We start from the raw sequence: 22,728 nt of genomic DNA, 5'->3' as shown, positions 1-22,728 counted from the left end.
AAAGTGATATGTTGTTGGGGTTGCTAGGCGACATGAGCTGCACTTCGCAAGGACCAGCTTTTATAGCTGGAACCAGGTGAGCAACATCAGCTGACCCCCCATGTCGGCAGATCTCCTGCCGAGGCTGGAAAACAGCCTCCAAGACTGTGGGAGGGGCGTCACATGAAGCTTAGACGGTTTAGATCATCAGAGAAATGTTTGCCACAGCGTCATAAAAATGTTGAAATTAAAGAGGAGAAGCTTTTGAGGTGGTCTAGATTACAAGTTGTTTCTTTTGTGGTTAATCAGCTTTGCTTGTAAATTAGGAGACAGTAACAGGTGTAATATAGAGGATCCAGATCATGTCAATTAGCACATGAAAAACTTGAGTGGAAAAAGAGTCAAGTCTAAATACTGCAAAAACATTCTTGGCTGGTGGAGGGAGGAATGTGAGTGTGGAGGCTTAAGGGTTATTTAAAAGAACCTAAAGTTAAACGTAAGTTATGTTCTCTTGCTGGATATTATTTTCTCAGTGAATAATATGTAATGAGTTTTTGATGACATTTTCAAGCAACTCGCAAAACACTAGTCAACGAAGAGCACATGCATCTCAGTCTTTAGTGAAACATAATTTCAGTCATTAAAATACATTTATCTTGTATGTTGCATTATAGTGATTTAGTTCATTACAAAATGATGAACCAGAAAGTTTAGTTTCATTAAGTTTACTGTGATAAGACACTGAATTTTTATTTATTTTTTATTTTTTTAAGTACTGAAGTACAATGATTAAAAAGCCAACAACTGTGACAGAAACCAGACGTTGTTATATGCAAGACAAACAAAAAAATCATGGGTTGCAAAATTCTGACTTCAAAACAAATCATATCATGAAAGGAAATAAAAGAAGAAGACAAGCAACAAAAATAAATATCCAAGTGACAAACTAAGATGTAAGTGTTTCTATTAAATGACAGCCGAACACAGCGAAGAGGAAACCAGCACAAAAACAGAAAAATGCTTACAATTAAAAGCATGAGAACTAAATTAAAAACATACATACAGTGCATTCAGAAAATAAAAGGCTGCATAGATTCTGCATTAAAATACCATCAGTGCTAAAGAGCTCATACAGAGATTTCTTGTAACGTTTGTTCCCCGTGAGAAAGAAAACTATTGAGGACAGATGTCCTAAATATATATGAAGATTGTAGCAGTCGCTCGAACACTGAGCAAAATGACCTGGATAGGAGCCATATGGACGGTGGTGACGTGCCTAAAAATGAATAACTCATCGAAGGTCTCTGCTATGAAACTCCAATTAGGATCAGCTTCTCATCACGTTTTGTCCTGTGGGAAAATCAATACAGGAGCTGCCGTGGAGCTAATGTACCGAAAGCTCTCGCTCCTTTCCCTGAGCTTCATAAGAGCAATAACCAAACAAAATATGTCTTCAGACCACAGCTAGAGCTGCTCTTAATATGTTTGCTCACAATGAGTTGCTGCAGGAAAATTTATTTATCAGGAGGGACAACGTGCATTAGCAGGAGGGTATTGTGTTTCAGTCTTTGTGTATCCAGGTGAAACAGTAAGAGTGCACTGGAGTCACAAAAACATCCATGCATGTGTGTTTTCATTAAAAGATGAACTCATATTCACCTCAGCAGCTGACGTGTGTTCCTGAGACTCTTTTCAGCTTCTCTTTCATTTCTTCTTAAAACGTTGTTTGTAGCACCATTATCCACTTCAGCTCTGCCGGAAAAGGCACTATGGCCATTATGATGCATCCAGTGCATGTTGTGCAACCAACTCAGAGTTGTATTATAAATTCTTAAGATCATACAAAGATTCTACAAACAGATCTAACACGTTGATCTAAAGGGGGAATTTCGAGTTTTTCAGATTGTGAACAGACAGAACAGATATTCCCATCTGATCTGCCACAATGTAAACATCATATAAGCTTCAAAGATCCAAACATAAAACATATTTATTAACTGAATAAGCTTAGTGGAGTTATTAAAGTGGAACTTTAGTGGCTCTAGACGGAGCTGCATGAAGACTGATCAGTCAGGGCTGAAGACCACAAGTCTGAAAATGATCAAAGTCTGGACGAGCTGTAGTCTGTTCCTCATCCCTGCTTCATCTTGAGGCCACATTAGCTACTAGCATAATCACCCAAATCTCTGACTGAGCTGTCAACAGTTGAGTTGCATTGTGGGTGATGTAGGCACCAGATTTTGACAAAAAGGAATTATGAGCACAATGAAAACCGATGATATCTCTGGCCCTGTTGAGACTGAGCCAATCACAAGTGGACAGCTCTGAGTTCAGGTGCGAACACACCCAAGATGCACTGAGGACACATTTGAGATTCACATTCAGAGGTGGTCTGGGGCTTATAGCAAGTATGAACGCGAATGTGTGCTGGGCCAAAGTGAAGAACCGTCTACTTAACTGATGTCCTCTGCCAGAGTCTAATTAGTCCTGCCACATATTCAATATGAATGAGCATGGACGAATGTGTTTATTTGCATATAGAGCAGGGAAGTGAGATCCGATCACAAGTGGTCGCTCAAGACACACGTGGTGACACATTTTAATGCCAGGTGTGAGCTGATGCACTTAAAGCTGTCCACTTGTGACGTTAATGCCAAGTCAGAATGGCTCCTCTGTTTCTGCTGCGTCCATGTTTTTCTTTTTACTGTGTTTTAGACAATGTGACAGGAATGCAATGTTAAACCGCTACAGCACTCTAACAATTTAAAACTGCACAGTCATAGTTGGGAGACTTGTTAGAGACAGATTAAAGTTAGAGGTGCTCACTTTGTTTGGGTCAAGCTTCAAAAACACTGAACCCTTTATTTCCAAAGGAGCAACTGCATTAGGAGACTAATGTAGACATTATACATGTTGCAAAAGCTCTGTAACCCTCCTCATGACCAGTAAATTCACTTTGACATATTAACACAGTAAAGTGCCCCTGCTCAGGGGGTTGAAAACCATGCTCAGAGTCTTGGTTTCATGTGTCGCCACCTCACTACAAAGAAGGTGAATGGAACTAAAGTCCATTCACCTACATTTCAGGGTGACAGCACAAATCCCCAAACCTCAACCCATATAAACTGAAATGCTGCAGCGTGGTGACATGCAGCTGCTAACCCTTTAAAATATTCCTTCCCACAGCAATAACACCAGCAGGTGTGTTCGTTACTGTAATTAGGTACAGCAGAGATGCAGCCCGGCTCTGCTACTGTTGAAAGTTAAAAAAAAAAAAAAAAACACATCTTCACAACAATGATTACTTCTCTGCAGTGGTTACCAGAGCTTTATACATAACTTAGAAAAATGATCAGAGCAGAAAACAAAACAGATTGCAAACTAGCTCCCTGTTTACCACAATAAAAGCTTTGTTTATGGGTATTATTATTACGCTGCTGGAACATAGAAAATAACTGCTCGGTCTTCACAAGATGATTTAAAGCTGAAACAGCTCTCTTCCTCTCTGACTTCAGATGGATAGCACAGGATCCTAATGCAGATTTAATAAACGCTTAATGTTTTCTCAAGAAGTGAGAGAAGTGTGTAGGGAGAAGTGTGCAGCTTTTTGAGCAGATACTGGCTGTACAGAGTTTTTGATATTTCTCTTGAAGAATATGGATATCATAGCATGACCAGTCAGTGAGTAAAAGCACCGCAAGCAATGCAGTTTGATGATGTCACGGGGACGCTCACTCCTTGATCTTGACAACTCGTAACCCAAACGGTAAACCGGGAAAAACTGCAGGGGGGGAGTTTAGAGAAAGTGTCCTATACTCCTGCAGGAAGACTCACTAAAAGTTGATATCAGCAGAGTTCAAATTTAAGGATATGGCAGTCCAAAGTCAAAGCAAGTGAAAGGAGCTTAACAGAGCTGACATTGTTGTCACTCAGTCCCAGAATTCACCAGCACCCACCGGCTTTGAAGAGCAGCACTTCACAGTCTTCAGAAACTAAATTATGTCTAAAATGGGATTAGGGCCCCACATCACAGCAGTGGTGTGGCAGGGAGGAATCTTTGAAGAAATAGTTTGAAGACATAGAAGAAGGACACCTCAGAACCACACATAAAGATATCATGTGTGCGTCTGCGTGTGTGTGTGTGCTCAGTCACTACTGTCTTCTTGAAATCAATTTCACACAAAAGCCACCCGGTGCAGAGCATCTTCCTCTGCCTTCACTAGAATCACTTCAGCGGTTGGTGCAACAAACACAGGATACAGATTTGTAGATTTTAGCTGGTGCATCACTTAAAGTATATGTTGTAGAACACGCTCTGTGTCTGAGCGTGCCTGCTGTGGTCTGTGTGTTGCGCAGAGAGCTGATCATCCACATCAATTGCCTGTCCACAATACCTCTATCCCCTTTGACTGAGGTGAGAGAAGAGGTGACCTAGATAGAGGGAGAGTAATTTGCACTGTCCGAGCAAGTGAGAGATCACGCCCGCTCTGTCAGACAACCTGATGATGATGCTGCTGTAGAACCGAGAGGAAGGCTTTGCTTTATAGGGTGCAGTTGTTTATGTGCAGGTGTAGTGAGATATAAGAAGCAAGCAATAACATGTACCTAACTAATAGATGTGATAGTTTAGATATGATCAAGCAGCAGAGGTTGAAAAATTTAGTCAAGTGGTGTACTGTGCTGTGCTGTTTTAGAGGTATTTCACTTAGTATTTCAGTACTGAGCTATTTCATACTTCTACTCCACTACATTTCAGACTATATTTATACAAAAGAATATGATAATCTTATTAAAAACATGGCATTGTTAAAGATTATCCCTGAGGTTAGCACACTTGTGACCCCTTACAAAAAAGCATATAGCTGGGGCCCCGTGTCAGGCTTTAGATAAATGTGAGCAGCTTCACCAAAGAGTGATTTCCTTTATAGATTTCTGGTTTCAGTGGTTTCATTTACAAAACTGTCTGAGACCGAAGAGGTAGAATTATATAACATTTCACAAAACCAAAGATTATAGAAAAGTGAAAAAGAAATCTGGGAGGATCTCATTAATTCTAGGTTTTGGCAAGTATTGGACTAACCTCACTGCACGTTAAGTAATTAAAACTAGCTCCACCTCTTTATGAATCAGTAACAATCTAATAATGTGATGTATAAAATATAACACTCACAGGGGTCATTTTTTCCTGCAAAACACTCATTTCTAATAGGATATTTTTACACTGTTGTATTGTTGCTTTCACTTAAGTAAAGGATCTGAATACGTCTTCCACCACTGCTTAGCTACCATATCATGGAATTCCTCAGAAAGTGGCTTAATATAGAAAGGAAGTATGAAAAGAACCAGTGTGCTGTGCTTGCAGTTTATATAATTCGTCTGATCAAGAAGAGTTGAATCTAAACTGCAGCTAACATGACAAAAAAAAAAGAGGGCATGTTTTTATCTTTTGCTCCAAAGTAGGTTGTGGTTAAAAGAGTCAGCTCACTTAACCCAAAAAACATCTGGTTTTTACCTTACTACCTGGCAGGCTAATTTAAAAAAACAGTAAACACAGACACAAAGAACAGGGCCCCCCCTCCCTGTCAGAAATTAGCTTCTGGCCCTCTCTTTTATTTGAGTAAAATAATTAGGGCTGCTGCTTCAAAGTTGATGACTTGTCTCAGAGCCCCCCTCCCCCCTTTTGAATCATCAGTTTCAAACATCAAATGCTCACATTTTTATTCCTCCTGCAAAAGTGCACAATAAAAAGCTTTCACTGACACATGATGAACGGTATAACCCCCATCCCCTGTCTGATCCTTTGTTTTTCTAACTGCCTCATCACGTGTTATCAGGCTACATAGTTTAGTCTTGACTCAAATGTAGGCTAATGCCTCGTAAATGTCCAAAGTTTGGATGTACTTTGTCCTCTGTTAAACTTTATTATTGCTGCAGTAATGCAGGTTTAAGCCAGCAAAACATCCCTTAATGGTTCCAAGGTATTGGACAAATTAAGATTGTGACCTGAGGATGATGCTAGATGAAAGATAAAGTGAACAAATTTATTATGATTTATCGAGTTGGCACCATGGATGTCTGCAGCAGTTTTTATGGCTATCTAGCCAATGTTTGTTGAGATAGTTTACTCTGAACCACAAATGTCCTCCTCACTGTGGTGGTAGGGGAAAAGTCAGGGCATCACCAGAGTCAGGACAATAAATCCTCAGAGGACCATGAATGTCTGTAGAAATTTTTGTGGCAATCCATCCAATAGTTGTTGAAATAATTTTAGTTTGGACCAAAGTGATGGACCAACAGTCCTCTCAATAGCATGACTAAAAACAAAGAATCAGTGTAAATAATAATTTAAAAAATGTAATTTAAAAAATACACTTGTTACATTATCAGGGTTGTGGGACAGCTACTAACTGGACCTTGTGCTGAGATTGGTTTGTCAACTGCTTTTTCCAAGGTCAAGTTTGAACTTCATGTTTGACAAACTTGTGATTCAATTGAAAGCTCCAGAACACTTACTAAATGGACCACAGGGTGGGATTTTGTCAAACTGGTGGGAGATTATGGAACATCCAAGCTGAGCTAAAAGATGATATTATCTAAACACAAAAGTGAGCAGAATATATTTAAAAACTGCACAAATATAAAATGTTTCTTTTTAATGTTTTCGATAAGAACCAATTACATTTAAAAAGGGATGCTGCAGTGCTTTAAAGCAAAGTGGATGCTGAATGTTCTGTTGCTGTGACAACGCTCCAGGTTGAGCGAGCCTATCAGGAGCAGTATCTCATTGCCCTTTTTTTAAAAAAAGGTATTTGCTTCATCATTATTGGACTGTGTCTGAAAACAGGTTGATCCAAAAATCCAGCCGCATTCAGAGCTGGTGAAAAACTGAATTATGGTTTGTTATGTCTATCTTGCAGAGCTGGTGGAGCGGCTTTGAATAAAAACAATAGACGTGTGTTTTTGTTGAGCTGACTCTCAGAGTTCACTATGAACTTTAAGTTGGCCTGCAGCTGCATCCTCCTTTGCCGTAGGCCTGAAAATAAACTTTGTCTGAGGTCTATGTTCCCAATCTCCGTATCTTTTCTGAAAACGATAGGGAGGAGGTTGAGCAGCAAAATTCTTAAGACCTAGATGTGTGTTATTGCCTGGGAAATTGACGTTTTAGCTGTCATAGTCAGCTGGGAAAATTGAGAGAGTGAAAGCCAATAACAGATTTTTACCTCCTGCTGAAATGCCTTTTAGCAAGCGGCTCAAACCACAGTACAAATGTGTTAAACTGCGTGAAGATCTGAGGAAAAACCCAGATTTCATTTAAAGTAGCTTTGACCATAGTGGTTAAAATACAGCTCCTCTGTCTTCTTACTGTGTGGTCCTTCTTTGTAGCCACTTAGATAACATCGAGGACAAAGATGGCGATGTGATTACTTTGTTTTTTAGGCTCACAGGTTGGTGCCGGAGTGCTGATGCAACAAGATGGACCTGCATAATAAGTCAGGAAGAGTGGGGAGCCACACTCAAGGGACTGTGATTACCTCTCACCTGCTCCAAAGAACAGCAAGCCATTACAGAAAAAATGATTTCTCTATTTGCTTTCTGGGAAGGCTTTTAGAGAGAGGATGTTTCTGGGAGTGGTTCCAACATAAACCCCCGAAAAAATGTAGATGCACGCTGCTCCCTGTAGGAACTTAGAAAGTAATGCTTGTGTAAATAATGTCTGGAGCAGTGTCTTGTATTCTAACGATTAGCTCTTTGCAACCTACAACTTAATATGCAACTGCTTTAGGTCCGTTCGTGCCTGTTCTGTCATCTTGGTCAATAAAAACCTGTGGAAGAGAAATGAGGCGTTGTGCGGTGGAGCGGGTTTAAGTGTTTTGACTTACAGTCTGTCTCAGGGCAGACAATGAGCACTGCATGCTGATCAGTCCCGGTCTTTCTCAGAAATGTTCTCACTTTTAATTCTCTCTGTACGAATACCCTGTAGCTCCGGCTGCAGAGTTAGCCGTAGCTGTAATCATAGCAGGAAAGTACTTTCGTTATAGTCATAGACTCTGTATAAAGATGGACGTAGCCTCTGCTGTCACCATCTTTTCACTTGCAAGTTGCAGCTACAAAACAGGAGCAATGATGGAAATCCCCCAAATCCCCCGACGCTTCATCAGTAACGTGTAACAGGCTCTTGTCTGTTATCCTGGCTGGTTTGTGATGAAGAAGAGGGAGGAGACGAGAGGTGATGGTTCTGCCTTGGTTTTTTATTTGACTCGATAGTTTCCATTTGGCACCAGATGTTCTTGAGTGTGTGTGTTTGGTGGTTTCTTCAGGGACGAAGGGACACTCGTGTACCGCCGCCTCTGTGTGATAGAGGCACATGAAGGCGGGTGTACAGTCCATGAAACCTTTGGCTGGTGCAGCTGTAATTAGAAGAGATTTTCACACATCACACGAACGGTGAGGGCTAATGTTGCATGTGTAGGTGTGATGTATTCTCAAGTCTCTTCAGAGAGCACTATGAAGAGGCCCTGTGAAGTTCTGTGGTGTACTTCGATCATGTTGACTGCCTCCTTGACTCATATCAGTACTCATCCTGCACCACAGAGGGTAACGGTCTGGGATTTATGTAAAAAAGGGCAACGGCCTGAATGCTGAGACTTTTCTTGCACTCTTGTCTTTCAAATTGGCTTTAATTTGCATAGTCCACAACGTTAGATATGCTTTAAGGAATGCAGAGCCATTCCTTCAGGTCTCTTAATGCCTCCATGTGAGCGCATGTTTTTCTGTGTGTATGTGTGTGTGTGTCTGTGTGTGCGTGCGAGTGACTCGTGTTGCGGTTTTTCGTTTTCAGCAGGTGTCTAACATGAAAAGAATGGCAAACCACACACACTTCCTTTCCATAAAGATAGTGTTTGTGTGCGTCTGTCTGTGTGTCTGTGCTCTGAAAGCACATGAAGTAATACGTGTGTATTTCAGTTTGAATAATAACATTTAAATCGCTGCGCTTCATCAGTTCTCGACTTAAATCCATCACTGAGACAATGCGGCTGTGGCTCATTGACAGGACTTTAATAGCACAAACAGTATTAAAATGTTCACCACAAAGTGAGCAGTTTCACATGAGCAGTCTATTTACTCAAGGACTTACTGATCTGACAAATACTTGTCACGAAGAGACGGTTGCCATGTTGACTCATGGCAACCTGGGAGTTTCTGCAACAGTTGATTTATGTCTGGGTTTACCAGTAACCCTCCTGCACTGCTCATGAAAACAACCTCTCAGACACCACATTGTATAACAGCCATCACATATGAGAGGGAAGTTTTTTTTAAACTGAGATCTGAGTGATGCTGACAGCTTTGATTACATCTCGTAGCTTGAGCTGTAATGACAGTAGAGAATGCCCTCTGCTACATGAGGTGCGTGCATACTGTTCATTGCGCTGTATCTTAAGGGGAGAAGGACGGGGACTGTGTGCAGCTTCAGAGCTGTTTGAGTTGATTGTAGGTTGTGATGGAGATCTTGTTTTCTTCACAGGGTCTGCAGGTGAAGGCTGATTATGTTCCCCTGCTGCAGTCGCTCGCCACGTATGGATGGAGACTCACCTGTGTGCTGCCAACTCCTGTAATCAAGACGAACAGGTAATCCTCTCCATGTGACTATTAAAGGGGCATTAATTAATGTGTGACCTCTAATGACCTCTGTTGGCAGCCAGCAGGAACTGCAACAAGAGCAACTCCGAGCCTTTGTGCTCCTTTTTATTGATTTATTGATAGAAGTGTCTATAAAAAGTATTGACACGTGAACACGGCACATGGTGATCTCCATTTCCACTTCTAAAAGTGATTAGCAGCACTAGTGATGATTTAAGTGTGTCCTATTTCCTAGAGGGTGAAGACAAGTATTTTATGTTTGTAATTCATTTGTATGGGTCTGTTTTCACTGACATGAAAAGGTTATTTTCTGTTGGTAAAAAAAAACCCTAATTAAATCCTATTTGATTCAGTGTTGCAAACCAAAATAACATAAAAACTTCCAAGAGCAAATACTTTCTGCAGGCACTGTGCAAACAGTACATTATAATTTTAGATTTTGTCATAATGATGCTAAATCTTTAGCTCACATCAAGGCCAAATATCTGCCTGAATTCATAACTAATAAGTTGTTGTCCTGTGAAAATATACTAGTAATATAAAATATGGACATTTTTAAGCATCCAGACATATGGAAGGATTATATCACTCTTTATGAATTGAGGATTTTTTCAAAGCCTGCTACTTCTGCCCTTGTTCACAAAGAAAGACATCACATCCTCTGATTCATTTCTAAAACAAAAGCAGTAAGACCACAGTGTAAAATGACTCAGTTAAAAGAAAAAGTCCTTCACCCCACTTACATCAGTGGCAAAAGTAAAAGAATGCATTATGTAGAATGGCCCCTTTTAGTGTTATATATACTATTATTGGTTCTGTATTATTGATGCATTAACATGCAAATGGCATTTTGAACTTGTAACTGGAGATGATCATAAGATTTGTATGAAAAATCTTAATCTGTAAAGTAGGAGTAGAAGTATAATGTACTATAAAGTCAAAGTACTCAAGGCAAGGGAGGTTTTTATCCAGCACTTTGCATCAATAAGAGTCAAAGTGCTCTTTATGAGACATGAAATTGCAAGGGCAACATCAATAGAGCTGTTTAAGAAGGAATTCAAAAGAATAAAACTGAAGAAAAGATGTTCAGAATAAAACTGTAAAAAAGAAAAATGGAAAGACGGTTTTCAGCATTTTGTCACTATAACCTGAAGTAGCATCTCTGTCTCACTGCCGTGAAAGACTATACAGAATATACATTTTTCTTCTCTAATTAAAACTTCTGTGAATAAAAATGAAAATGGAAAATGTCACTGTTAACATCTTCTAGTTTTGTTGTGGGAGGCAACTCTTAGGTTTACTATCTCAAGATAGTAAAGGAGTTAAGCTGAAAACTGGTCACTACCTACTGTACACGTTACACTATACCTAAGAAAACTGGAAAAACACACACACACACACACACACACACACACACACATGCTATGTCTGTTCAAGTTATTGTTCAAAGAAATATGACAGCTTTTAGAGGGAATTGACCTAAATCTGTGCCAATTTGGACTGAGCTTTGAGCCGACCACCAGCAGCAGCAGCTGTGAAAGTTTAAAAGCAGCAGCTCTGACTGCTGGTGGAAAATCTCTTCACACAAATGTAATGGTTCCCCAGCTAAGCTCGTGCTGACTCATCACTCATCGCTGCTAGATGAGTGTACATCCGCTTATGGTCAAAGGCCTCGTGTGTTCGCACACACACACTCCAGAGCTTCACTTCAAAACAGAATTTGTTCCTTAACATGCTGATAATGTGCTAAACCAGTCGAACGTTTCGCTCCGGTACGGTCTCAGAAACCCCTCAGAGGTGTTTTTAGAATGAATATACAAACAAAGACAAATGTGATCAAAGGCCTTCATTATTAAACAGACCTGCTTTTGCTTTAAATATTGCATCAAGTAATGTTTCACACGGATCACGATAAGATAATTTGTCTACATGTACAGACGTGCACCAAGCTGAACTCCCTTCAGAAAAGGGCTGAAGCAGCAGTTGGACTTAAAGTGGTTGTGAAACTTCAACAGTGATTGCAAATCAGAAAAAGATGAGATTCCATGAACAAGAGTTTAGCTATAAATATTGTGACAGTGAACTGGCAAAGTAACAGGGAAACTTTCAGATGAGGTCATTGTCCCCTGTGTCGGGAAGAAACAAACTGTCACTGGTGAAAAGCAACATTAAGTCCCCGTATGAAGTATAATGAACTATTTACTTAGCAGCAGAAGTGATTTCTTACATTACTTTCACGACCCAGCTGTCAGATCTGTCGACGATGCCTTGAAACCTATTCACACACATCATCTTTGTATTGAAGACATGTAGAAATAGAAAACAAGACACTGCACTTTGACCAGCAGGCTGATTTTCTCTTTAAAGTAGAGGTTCAAGTCTGTCTTTTAAAAAAAATGCCTAAAAATGCCTAAATGTATGTTGAAAGTGCTTTTGGTTTGCCGTAATTTCCCCTGCCATCCATTCAGACCACAACGAGATCTCTTCTAAAAGCAGTTTCAGTGTAGTGCCTGATCTGTGGGAAAAAGACTTCTAATATGAGGAACAGGAAACGGTAGAACTAATATTAGAGAAATCAAGTGAATATTTTCCAGACTTAAGGTCATTTTAGAGCCAAATCCCCACTTTCTTCCCTTTTGCTGCAACTCAGGAAGGAAATATTGTCACGAAAGGGAATTTCACACTAAAAAGACTTTAACTTTGGACGATCCCTACATGATTTATCAACATCAGACTGCTGAAGCCTCATATTAGCTTCCGCTAAACCTTTTATTTTTCTAAGAGCTAAGAGAGCTCTTTGTGACCAGTGATTGTAGCACCAATAACTCTGAGCATGTAAATATTGTTTTGAGATCAACATGAAAAATCCTTTATAATAATATATGATAATATATGTTGCCATTCATCATACTGATGAAGTGTGCATGTAGTAGTACCTTGCACTGACCGATTGTTTACTCTGCCCCCACCTCAGCTGGTCATGTTTGCTGCTCTTTCAGATCATAGCTGATTAATTACCTCTCTATTTTCATCCTTTGTTTTTTTTCCACCTTCCCTCCCTCTCTCCTCTCTTTCAAAATGCCACAACGCAACAGCACAACATGGCTAATTAATCAGAGTCGGCCTAGATACAGCACAAGACGGAGCTCACTTCTCCCCCTGCCTGCAAAACATTTTGCGCACCGAAATAATGGTTGATGATCTATTTCAGATTAGCAATACTCATTACACTTGTTTTCGTGGTGTCGACTCCTCCATTTTTAAATAGCAAATTTGTAAATGCACGCTTTTTGTAGTCTGAGGGTTTGCAGGCTGCACTTCATCTGGAGGGGTCGGATAAGTGTCAGTGATCTCAGCAGCGTCTGAAATTAATGCTAACTGGTGCTCAGCAGCTTCTCCACACAACATTAATTCATGAAGTTGTCTCAGAGCTCGCATTCATGTTCGCCGCATTCAATTAATGTAGATGGTAATTACATTTCAGAGCCATTTACTACACTAAATGTGAATTTCTCTGCATTAACTACAATACCAGTGAACATACAACAAGGAAACAAGACGGTTCAGAAAAATTAGTTAATTATCGCAGGCATCTCATTTGGTTGGAGGCTAAACAGTGATCAACATATACATCATTGAGTCTTCCTCTTAGTTCTTTGGAAGACAGATTGGAATTCAGTTACACAATTTCAAGTGGCAGTTTCTTTCTCTAAAGATGAAGCCACCAACAGGTACATTCACCTATAAATAGTCGCAAGCTATTGCTGTTCTATATGGCTTCAGGTTATAATAGTGTGGCTGACACTGACAGCCAAGAGCAGGTTCAGTAAAGGCCTGTAATTTTCTAAGCCATCCACTGCTCTCTCACTTAATGGGCTGGGGCTTTTGCTGGTAAGTTTTCAGCTTTGATTCGCACAGGAAGCCGTCCAGCATTCTTGACAGGCTAGAAAACAGCATATGGATAAACGGTGGAAGGAAGGAGGTAATGGAAAATAAAAAAAAAAAATTAAAAAAAAAGAAGTTGTGGTGGGCTTTGGATGGTCTGTAAGCCCTGTGCTGGAGGAGTCTCAAGTCCATTTGATGTTGAGAAACGGAAGATTTGTAGCAGGCTTTAAGGGTTCTCCTGCGATCATAAACCTGCCATCTTTCCTCATGCACAAGGTTGAGCGGGCAGCTTAACTTCAGACAGCATGTAACCTTTGTGCGTGTGTGTGTGTGTGTGCTTGCATGCGTGTGCTATTGGGCTTGTGTCAGATAGCAGCACAGAAAAACATATCTCTTTTTAAGCCATGCCCAGTAATAGCAAAAGAGAAATAGAAGGAATAAAGCAGAAACAAACAATAAAACTGTCACACATCTGCTGTTGCAAGCGATAAGAGCAGAGATGTAAAACTCAGCAGGTAGTCAGTGAGAGCACATTGGGCTAAAAAACAGGGGGCTGTTTTTGACAAAGATGAGCAGACGAAAGAGTGGGAGTAAGCGTGAGAGACAGGAAGCCCACTCAGAAATGAATCTGCATTTCCTGCCACGATTAATCTGTCAGCTCGAGCACTTGTGCAGATTATCCCCCTCAGAACACAGGGGTGTGACATGTGCAGGGGATGGAGGATTATGTTTGGGGAATTGAGGAAAAAGGAAGAAATACATGTTCTAAGAAGTAGGAGATGCTGGCAGACATTCAGGCAAACTTCAAAATCAGTGTCTTAGCATGTGAACGGTCTGTTTCCCTGCGTGATTCAAAGGAAAGGGGGTGAAATGACACTGATAGACGACAGGGGTAAAGAGGTTGAGCCACAGATGTGAGCATATATCCTTAAACTGTCAGATAAGAGCGTGAGGCACGGGCAGTGACCAGCAATCATCTGACTATCTTGATGGAAGGTCAGTAAGAGTGTGAATCACTGTGTGTTATCCCAGGCTTTAACTCAAATGAATTGTGCACATATATCTTGGAGCACTGCAGCACTTTCTTAAAGCACAAAAAATAACAATAATAAATAATAATAAATAATCTGTCAGTGCTCTTAACATCATTCCTAAGTGTTTAAATCTTGGAAGGCAAATGGAAATAACTTATTTCCCTCTGCCATTCTCATGTTATTTTAAATCATTTCTAAATAAATTAGTGCCAAAAAAGTAAACACGCTTGATTTAAGAAATAAAAGAATCTCAGAGTCTTGTTGAATCCCCAGTAGTTTCAGCTGATCTGACGTTCTCTCCTCTTTGCTTTTCTCTCTCTGTCCTCATCTTTCAGTGATGGAAGTCTGTCCACCAAGCAGATTGTTTTCCTGCAAAGACCCGTGTTGGGCCGCAAGAGGAGGGAATCCAAGGTATTCGACCTCACATTCCTCTCTGTGTGTCTTGGCTAATGAGAGGTCTCCCACCAGTCGTTCTGTCACCTGCCTGCTATATATCCAAAGCCAACATCACCTTTTGCCACCTTTACTTCCATAGCTGTTTTTGTTTTAACTAGACAAATGCACACAGTGATGGACAAATGTGAAGACACTCTCCTATGTTTGAGATTCTTCAGCAACACACAAATGTGTTGTTTGGGGGAAGCAGGGCTGGTAATGCTTTCTCGGCGACCCTGAATAGTGGTGATAAACACTAAAGCTAACCTTTGTCCAGAGTGGAATGAATCCCTGTTGATGCTTTCTTTGACCTGATTCTAAACTGCCATCACAACAACAAATTTAACAGGCCCTAAGACTCTGGGAATTGCAAATGTTAACAAGATTTTCTTTACTATTTCTTTTCAGTTTATATCAGTTCTCTACATCCCTGCAGCGTGAAGAACCCTGCAGAAGTTGTTCCAGTAATTGAGGACATATTGCATAAAATTTTTTTCAGTTTGTTTGGTCAGACTGAAGGCCTTGGGGCAGCCAATACCTCCCCTCAAAATGGCCTCAATTTCCTTCTCTGCATCAATGAGACTCATTTGAATTAGATATCCTAGTGCAATATTAGATCCATTCTTAATTAAGTCTGTAGCTAATGCTTTGTGCCCAAAAGCATATTTAAAGAGTTACAATGCATTCCACTAACATGCTAATGTAAATGTTTCAGAAACTGATCTTCAAGCCCAGAGGCAAGTCCAACAAGAACTGCGTCAAAGACACAGCAAAGAACAAGAAGAAGAAGAAAACAAAAACCGAGAAGGATGCAGAAGATCCCAAGATTCTTGATGACAGAGAAAAGGTTGAGAAAGAGGAAGATAAGAGTAGTGATGAAAGGGTGAATGCAACAGACATAGAGGCAGCGCGAGAAAGCGAGACACCGAAAGAAAGGGAATCGAAGTGTGAGGAAGATAGAAAGATCGATGATGGGATTGAAATTAGCATAGAGACTGTTGAGGAGAATGATGGAGGAGCAGAGACAAAAGACAAAGGAGCAGAAAATGGCACAGAAGAAGAAGAAAATGTAACATTGGATGGAGAGGAATCAAAGGAGATCAGAGAGCCTATAGAAAAGAGAGAAGTTCAGGAAGTGGCAGAGACCGTTGCGACTGTCGAAACAGAGAACAAGACCAAAGAACAGGAGGACAAGGGCGTAGCAGAAGTTGAAGCTGTGATCGAAAACGGTGTCGAGACAGATGAGGAGAAAGACGAGGGCGAAGAGAATGCGATCAAACACAAGACAGAAGAACCAGCAGGTGTGGAGGTCGTTGCCAAGGAGATTGTGACAGATTCACAGGCCATACCCACCAATCAAAACCCAGAGGAGGCTCAAGAGTAGCCCCAAGTCAAGGTTTTTCCCCACCCTACCTCTCAAATTCCCCAGCTTAAGAACTGGTTCACACAGTGTTGTCCCTGATCCAAATTAACGGGGCTTCGATCCCCACCGCTGCAGCATTGTCCAAACCTGCCATCTTCATAAACAGTTTCCCCCCCAACCTGCCACAGTGTAGCTACAGAAGTATTTCACGTAACTGCAGACATCAGTCCTACCATATAACCACACATACTGAATGTATATACCCAAAACAGGTGGTGCTGGTGCAAGATGGTGAAAGTGGAGTCACTGGAATAACTGGATGAGGTCCAGGGGTGGGTGAATAGCTAAAACGATGCCATGATAAAACAGGATGGGTTTTTGTTTTGCTCTAGAAGAATGAGTAACAATTTAAAGACCTGGTCACATCAGCAGAAAACAGTTCATTCAAATGAAATCATCATGATGAGTTGATTAGTTCATGGAGGCAAAGACATTCCACGATAATTCTTTGCATCAAGTTCAAATTCAGATGAGTCAGACGCCCAATTTTGTGGTGTTGACCAAAAGCAAGTTAAAAATAGAGGAAGCTAACATTGTTTATTAGCTGTGTTGCAACATCGACCTTTATTCAACCCCCTCTGTCAGAGTAAAGACCTCCCACAAAAGAGGAATGACTTGCAGTTATGAGACAAGAGTCAATGGTACAAATTCTCAAACAAAGTATATGAGCTAGCTTATTCTAGGTCTTGATTGAATTAAATGGTGTAAAATCATGGAAACAAAATTCTAGAGGGAAGCCCAATATAGAGAATAGGCTAGAAGAGCTATTAAGACTGAATATTGTTAGTGTGTTAGCAGTTAGCTCGCCATATACAGTTGTTTACCAACTAGCTCTGTGATAGTACTTATGGTACCAAACTTCTAGAACTAAATATTTTGCAAAGATATAGGGATAAATTACATTGTGCATCTGTCTGGTGTGATCAGGCCTTTAAGGGGGTGAGGAGCATTACATATTTCTCATTGCAATGTAACACAGAGTTTGATGTCAACTTGCAGCCTGTCTAATTAGGCTTGATTAGATAGCCTGAAAGAATGGAAGTGATGTCCCTGAAAGGTTTTGTGTTTGCTTTTGAAGAAAAGTTTGAGACCACCCACCTACCCCTTCAGCTCTTCTTGTCTTGACTGAAGGCCTTACCAAGATATAGCATCCGTTACAAGAGGTACTTTCACCTGACAGTTAAGCATTTTGAGCAGCTCTTTTTGCTTTCTGGAGCAGTGGAAAGACGAGTCAGTTCCCTAATCCACGATCCAAGGGAGTCCTGACAAGACTCAGGCCTGACTCCTCCAAACGAGTCACGATATAAAAGGCAAGTAGGCTCAGAAAAGTGTCCTAAGTGATCACGGACTGTATCACCATTTCCTGCTCCTCCATTCTGTGAAACCATAAGTTGTGGATGTGGAGGGAACTTGGAGGAGAACACTGGTAGAGGTGATGGGAAAGGCGTTTGTTGCGACAGGCAATCCAAAGTAGGGTGAAGAGATAATTGTTTACGCTGAGCTCTAAGCCGTCAAGTGCTTCAAAGAGAGCCGATAATCACTCTTTGGTGTGGTGTGCTAAGCTCACCTTGCATACAGAATGTCCCACATTCAAAGCCAAGTTAGATAAGGATGTGAAATTCAGCTGAATGTTTGCAGCTCAAGGGCAGCACTCGTATTTAGATTCTCCTAGTTAGTTTTTACATACAGGAGAGAGGATTTATTTCTACGCAAAGTTGCATTTTTAATTACATTCCCAGTCAAAGGCCACAGAGATGCTTCTCAGTGCAGAGATGAGGTTAAGCTGTGGCGGGGCAGAAGCTTGTTGTTGTTTACTCAGACCAAAACTGAAGATTGAGTGGGAGAAATTGAGACAAAGAAAGAGGTTGAGAGTAATCGAGAGAGACCACAGAGCATTAGAGAGTCAAATAAAAGAAATGAATAGGCTCATTTAAAGCAACATATACATGTGTCCCACATTCCCCGTTGAGATTTCCCTCATTATTTTACCTCCAGCTCTTTAAGCACGTCTTACCAGACATCGTTTCTGACAATAACCAAGTCATCATGTGCTGTTTCATTACATTGTGTAGCTCTCCATTTGAGAAAGGGGAAGGTGAGGGAGGGAGGTGGCAATGTTCACGGTGCAGAGCTCTCATTAGCTTGCTAATGGATTTTGTCAGTGGGATATCTGTCAGTAATCATGCATTTATAGTGGGGGTCACTTATTGGGGGATTTATTGACAGCAAAACACCTCAACATGTCGAGAAAATAGCCTTTAGATTTAACAGTGATGTCATAGGGAATGATTTGCACTGAGGAGGATGATTTTGTGTTTAAAATGCAAAACTTTGCAGAAGAGTTACACACACTTCATCATAAAATATATGAGAAAGCCTATTTATTAAAACGTCAGCATTTGGTTATTCAAGAATTTAAACTACCTGCTGTCTCGCTTTATACAGACTTTAATTTGTCATAATTTGGATCTTTTGTTTTATGAGAATAGATGATACCTTGGTCATGTCTCCTTTCGGAGATGAAACTCTTCAATTACACACAAGTAAGATCGATTATGCCGAGTAAGTGCTCTCCTTTTTTGGGGGATTAACCGACCCGCCGCTGAGATTCTTTTCAATGTAAAATGGCAAATGTCTTTGTGTAGAGTAGAATATAAAAACTGTGACCAGTTTAGCCTTATTACTATACTGTAAATGGCCCACAACCTGCTATTAGAAATGTCCTTTAGAGGCACAGTGGTGATTTCAGTGTTATATGTTTGTTATAGTCAAACAGGAAAGTTTTGCTACAGTCAGTGTTGGTATTTTTGAAGCTGTTGTTCCCTGTTTTATTACTGGAATTCACAGTGAGGGGATAAAGGATTGAAGTGTTTGTCTATATGAAGGTAATATGTTTTGGATTTATTTTTAAGATGTTTGGAACATGTTTTTTTATTATTATTATTATTATTATTGTGAATGTTCTGTTATGAGTCGAGAGATCTTTATTGTGGGCTTTTGTGTTGCCTCCGCTGATCTGCTAAAGCTTGCTAAAATGTATTTCTGACTGATGCTTCGAGCTACCTCCCGAGGGCTGTTGTTGGTTTTACGCCAACAGGGGGTCACAGCCCGCGTGACCCCCCCCTGAAACATATGCTCCTTGTCCTCTCGGCCTCCACTATGACGAAGCCCAGACCCATGAGCGTGAGTTCATCACTAATGGCAGACAAGGTCATGGGTCACATTTGAGCCAGAATGGATTTTCCACAGCTGTACACAGGAGTTTGCACGAGCACATGACAAATAACCACTCCGATATTGAATTAAGATATGAAGTCATATCATAATATTCTCTGTGGTATTTTCTTTTCTTTTTTTAGCTTTCGGCTGTTTGAGCTTTAATAAGCACTTATTGTATTCAAGAAATATTTAATGCTGCTGGGGAGCAAATAGGACTCAGCTGTCACTTTCACACTGTTGTCAAATGTGACAGATATGAATTATGAAGGGCAATATCGAAATATGCCTTTTGATAGCTGCCGCGATCACTATGAATATTTGAGCAATTTCCCCAATGAATCCTGGTCAACTCATTTAATCAGATTTTATCAATTTCTCCATTCTCCCGAGTGTCAAGATCAACATTTTAACTATCATCTATCTGTGTTATGAATATGAATATATTTCAGTATTCCCGACTTTCTCCTTTTTTTTCTGTTTTGTTTTGTAATTTGAAACTGTGACATTTATTCCTCTTTGGCATCCTGAATACAGACAGATCATGTTCCACTTTATCTGGAAGAACAGAGTTTGGAAAATCAGTTAAGTGACGAGGTGATCTCATGTGACACGACTGTGTTTATTTTTTCAACTCCCACTACATCCCGGGTGGAAATCCACAAACATGGATGATTGTAACCTTGACAAAAGTCACAACTGGCCTTGTATCCGCCCGTCCCACCTGAGGCCGTGGCCTTCAGGCCTCTAACTTTCCCTGATAAGGGCTGATTGGTTGCAGTGCAGTATAACCTCTGACATGAGTACACTCCAGGGACTGTGGGTAATTGTGATTTTTTTTCGTCTGGTATTACAGAAAAAAAAAAAAGAAAAACACAGACAGGGAGAGAAAAGCGAGGCAGGATGTGACACATCATCAGTTAAATGATGCTGAACCATGTTAACTTATCCATCCGTGAGAAGAAGGAAACCTTTGTCTAATGTTAGACTTAAATACATTTGCAGCCCTCTACTCATCTGTGTGAAAAAAAAAAGAAAAGGTAATATACAGTTTCCTGTCTTTTATCAGCATAATTGTCTCTAAGCCTCAATAGTGGCGCTGGTGCAATCGTTCTTGGTAATGCTGTAAAGAAAAAAAGAAAAAAAAAAACCATGATGGTTCATTTCCTGTGTGCTACTATGATGTGAAATGGGCAGAGTAGAAACGACAGAACATGATACAATAGGATGCCGTCATCTTTTTTTTCTGTGTTGTCACTTTAGCTTGCTCACAGCCTCTGGAAAACGTATTCTTAGGTTTTTTTTTTTCCGTCTCTGATGTTAGTTTTCTATCACCTCGGCTGCCATCTTGAATGTTGAGTATCTTTGATCATGTGCTGTTGTCACTTGCATAGCAGTGTTTGCTATCGAGGAAGAAGAAGTATTCTTTATCTTTGCTATCCTGAGTATGTCCACATTCCTATTGTTCATGACATCTGTACAATTTGTATATTATAAAATGATTTATATTTAATGTGTACATGTGTCCTTGCTTCTTTTGTGTCAAAGGAAAATAACACAGCGTCTGTTCAGGCTGCTGCAGTTAAAAGTATATTTGATGTTCAAGAGCAAAGCTTTTTCAGGAATTATCCTTTAGCTAATTAAAGGATAAGTTCACAATATTCTTAAGTCATCTTAAAATAATAGTCAGACGTCCTTATGTGCACTGAAACTGTTTCTGCTGGGTGTAATCATTCCTCTTGTCCATACTGGACATTAAAAGATCTCTTCCTAATGTGTGGCACAACTTGGATGACTGAAGCCTCATATTAACTTCAGGTGTGTTTTGGAATATATTTCTAATTGTTTTTATAATCAATTAATCTCCTGATTATTTTCTCAAGTAACTGATTAATCATTGATTCTAAAAGATCAAATAAAAGATTGTGCAAAAAGACAGGCTTAATTTCCAGACGGGGTATTTTCAAGCCTAAAGTGATTTTCTTTTTTAGTTCAAACCCAAAGATTCTCAGTTTACAATGATTGATGCTTGAACCATCATTGCATGAAAACAGATGTACAATTAATCAATTATCGATTTTATATAGTTTCCATTTAGTTTTCTGGCGAATGAGTACTCAGTTAATTTATTGTTAGCATGTTAGGACAGCAAGCGGCTGTTTAATCACATGAGTATTATTTTGAAACAGACTTTTCCAGCTAAAGAATAAAATATCTTCTGCATCTAAGTCCTCTGAGTCGGGTCTGAAACAAGTCCAAGTCTGAGCAGTTGAGATCAAGTCAGGGTCAAAGCCAGAAAGAAGAATAATTGACATTTTTCATATTGACGTCTTTCTTTTGCTCATGGTGAGGCTCAACTGCGATACAACTTTAAAGACTCCCTAGCACAGAGCTTTGAATTTAGAGATGTTTAAAATGTGGAACATAAGGAACAGGAGACAACTTTCATTTACCTAAATGTTGGTTTATTGGCTAAAATTGTGATCAGAATGCTGACAGAAAATATAACAACAATAATGATATAAAATAATCTTCAATGTTGGAAGCTAACAACCAGGGAAATCTGACTTTTCTCCCCAGAACTGAACATAAAACTGCACCTCTAAAACAAGGTGCTTGGTTGCACTATGGAAAAATAACCATTACCTGCCCTTGTAGATGACATAAAAGAATCTATGTTTATTTGGCCTCTCTAACTACAACAGAGCTACCTTTCCAGTCTGCAAAACACTTTGGAGACAGAAACAAGATTCAGGTACCGCAGCATCACCTGCAACCTTGGGAATCAGAAGACACAATGGTCGTCCCTCATCAGGTGCTCCAGCAAAAACAAGTTCTTAGAAATGCTGGATTCTAGCTCAATGTAAGGACAAATCTTGCTGCCCTTGTAGGACTACATCAAGCAAGTGAAAGATGAAATGAAAAATTCAGTCCACTGAACACAGTGAAAATAGAAAAAGAAGCAGAATGCAGCAGCAAAATGAGACTCACAGACCCAAACCATTATTTTCTCCAAGAGAGAGGACCACGGTTTTTTTTTAAAATCTGCTCCATCTGGTTATTACCTTCATTACTGTGGGAACCTTAGAATAGATCAACTTTATAGTTATTACA

The 22,728-nt window shown here is 40.0% G+C and overlaps 1 protein-coding gene across 2 annotated transcripts in view; it reads left to right on the top strand.

Annotated features, from left to right (window-relative positions):
* Positions 1–21,133, top strand: part of LOC139613176 (raftlin) — a 101,178-nt gene extending 80,045 nt beyond the window's left edge. For both annotated transcript variants that reach the window (XM_071469588.1, XM_071469587.1), the window contains exons 8-10: positions 9,506–9,609; positions 14,876–14,951; positions 15,691–21,133. In XM_071469588.1, the coding sequence (XP_071325689.1) occupies positions 9,506–9,609; positions 14,876–14,951; positions 15,691–16,359 (849 nt within the window). In that variant the 3' untranslated portion in view covers positions 16,360–21,133. The remainder of the gene's footprint in view (positions 1–9,505; positions 9,610–14,875; positions 14,952–15,690) is intronic.
* Positions 21,134–22,728: the final 1,595 nt, after the last annotated feature.

Source organism: Trachinotus anak, unplaced genomic scaffold, assembly GCF_046630095.1.
Source record: "Trachinotus anak isolate AG129_WGS33_773 ecotype Australia unplaced genomic scaffold, CSIRO_AGI_Tana_v1 ptg000032l, whole genome shotgun sequence".
NCBI classification, from domain to species: domain Eukaryota; kingdom Metazoa; phylum Chordata; class Actinopteri; order Carangiformes; family Carangidae; genus Trachinotus; species Trachinotus anak.
The sequence above is the reverse complement of the archived record's forward strand: the minus strand, read 5'-3'. Positions and strand labels throughout refer to the sequence as shown.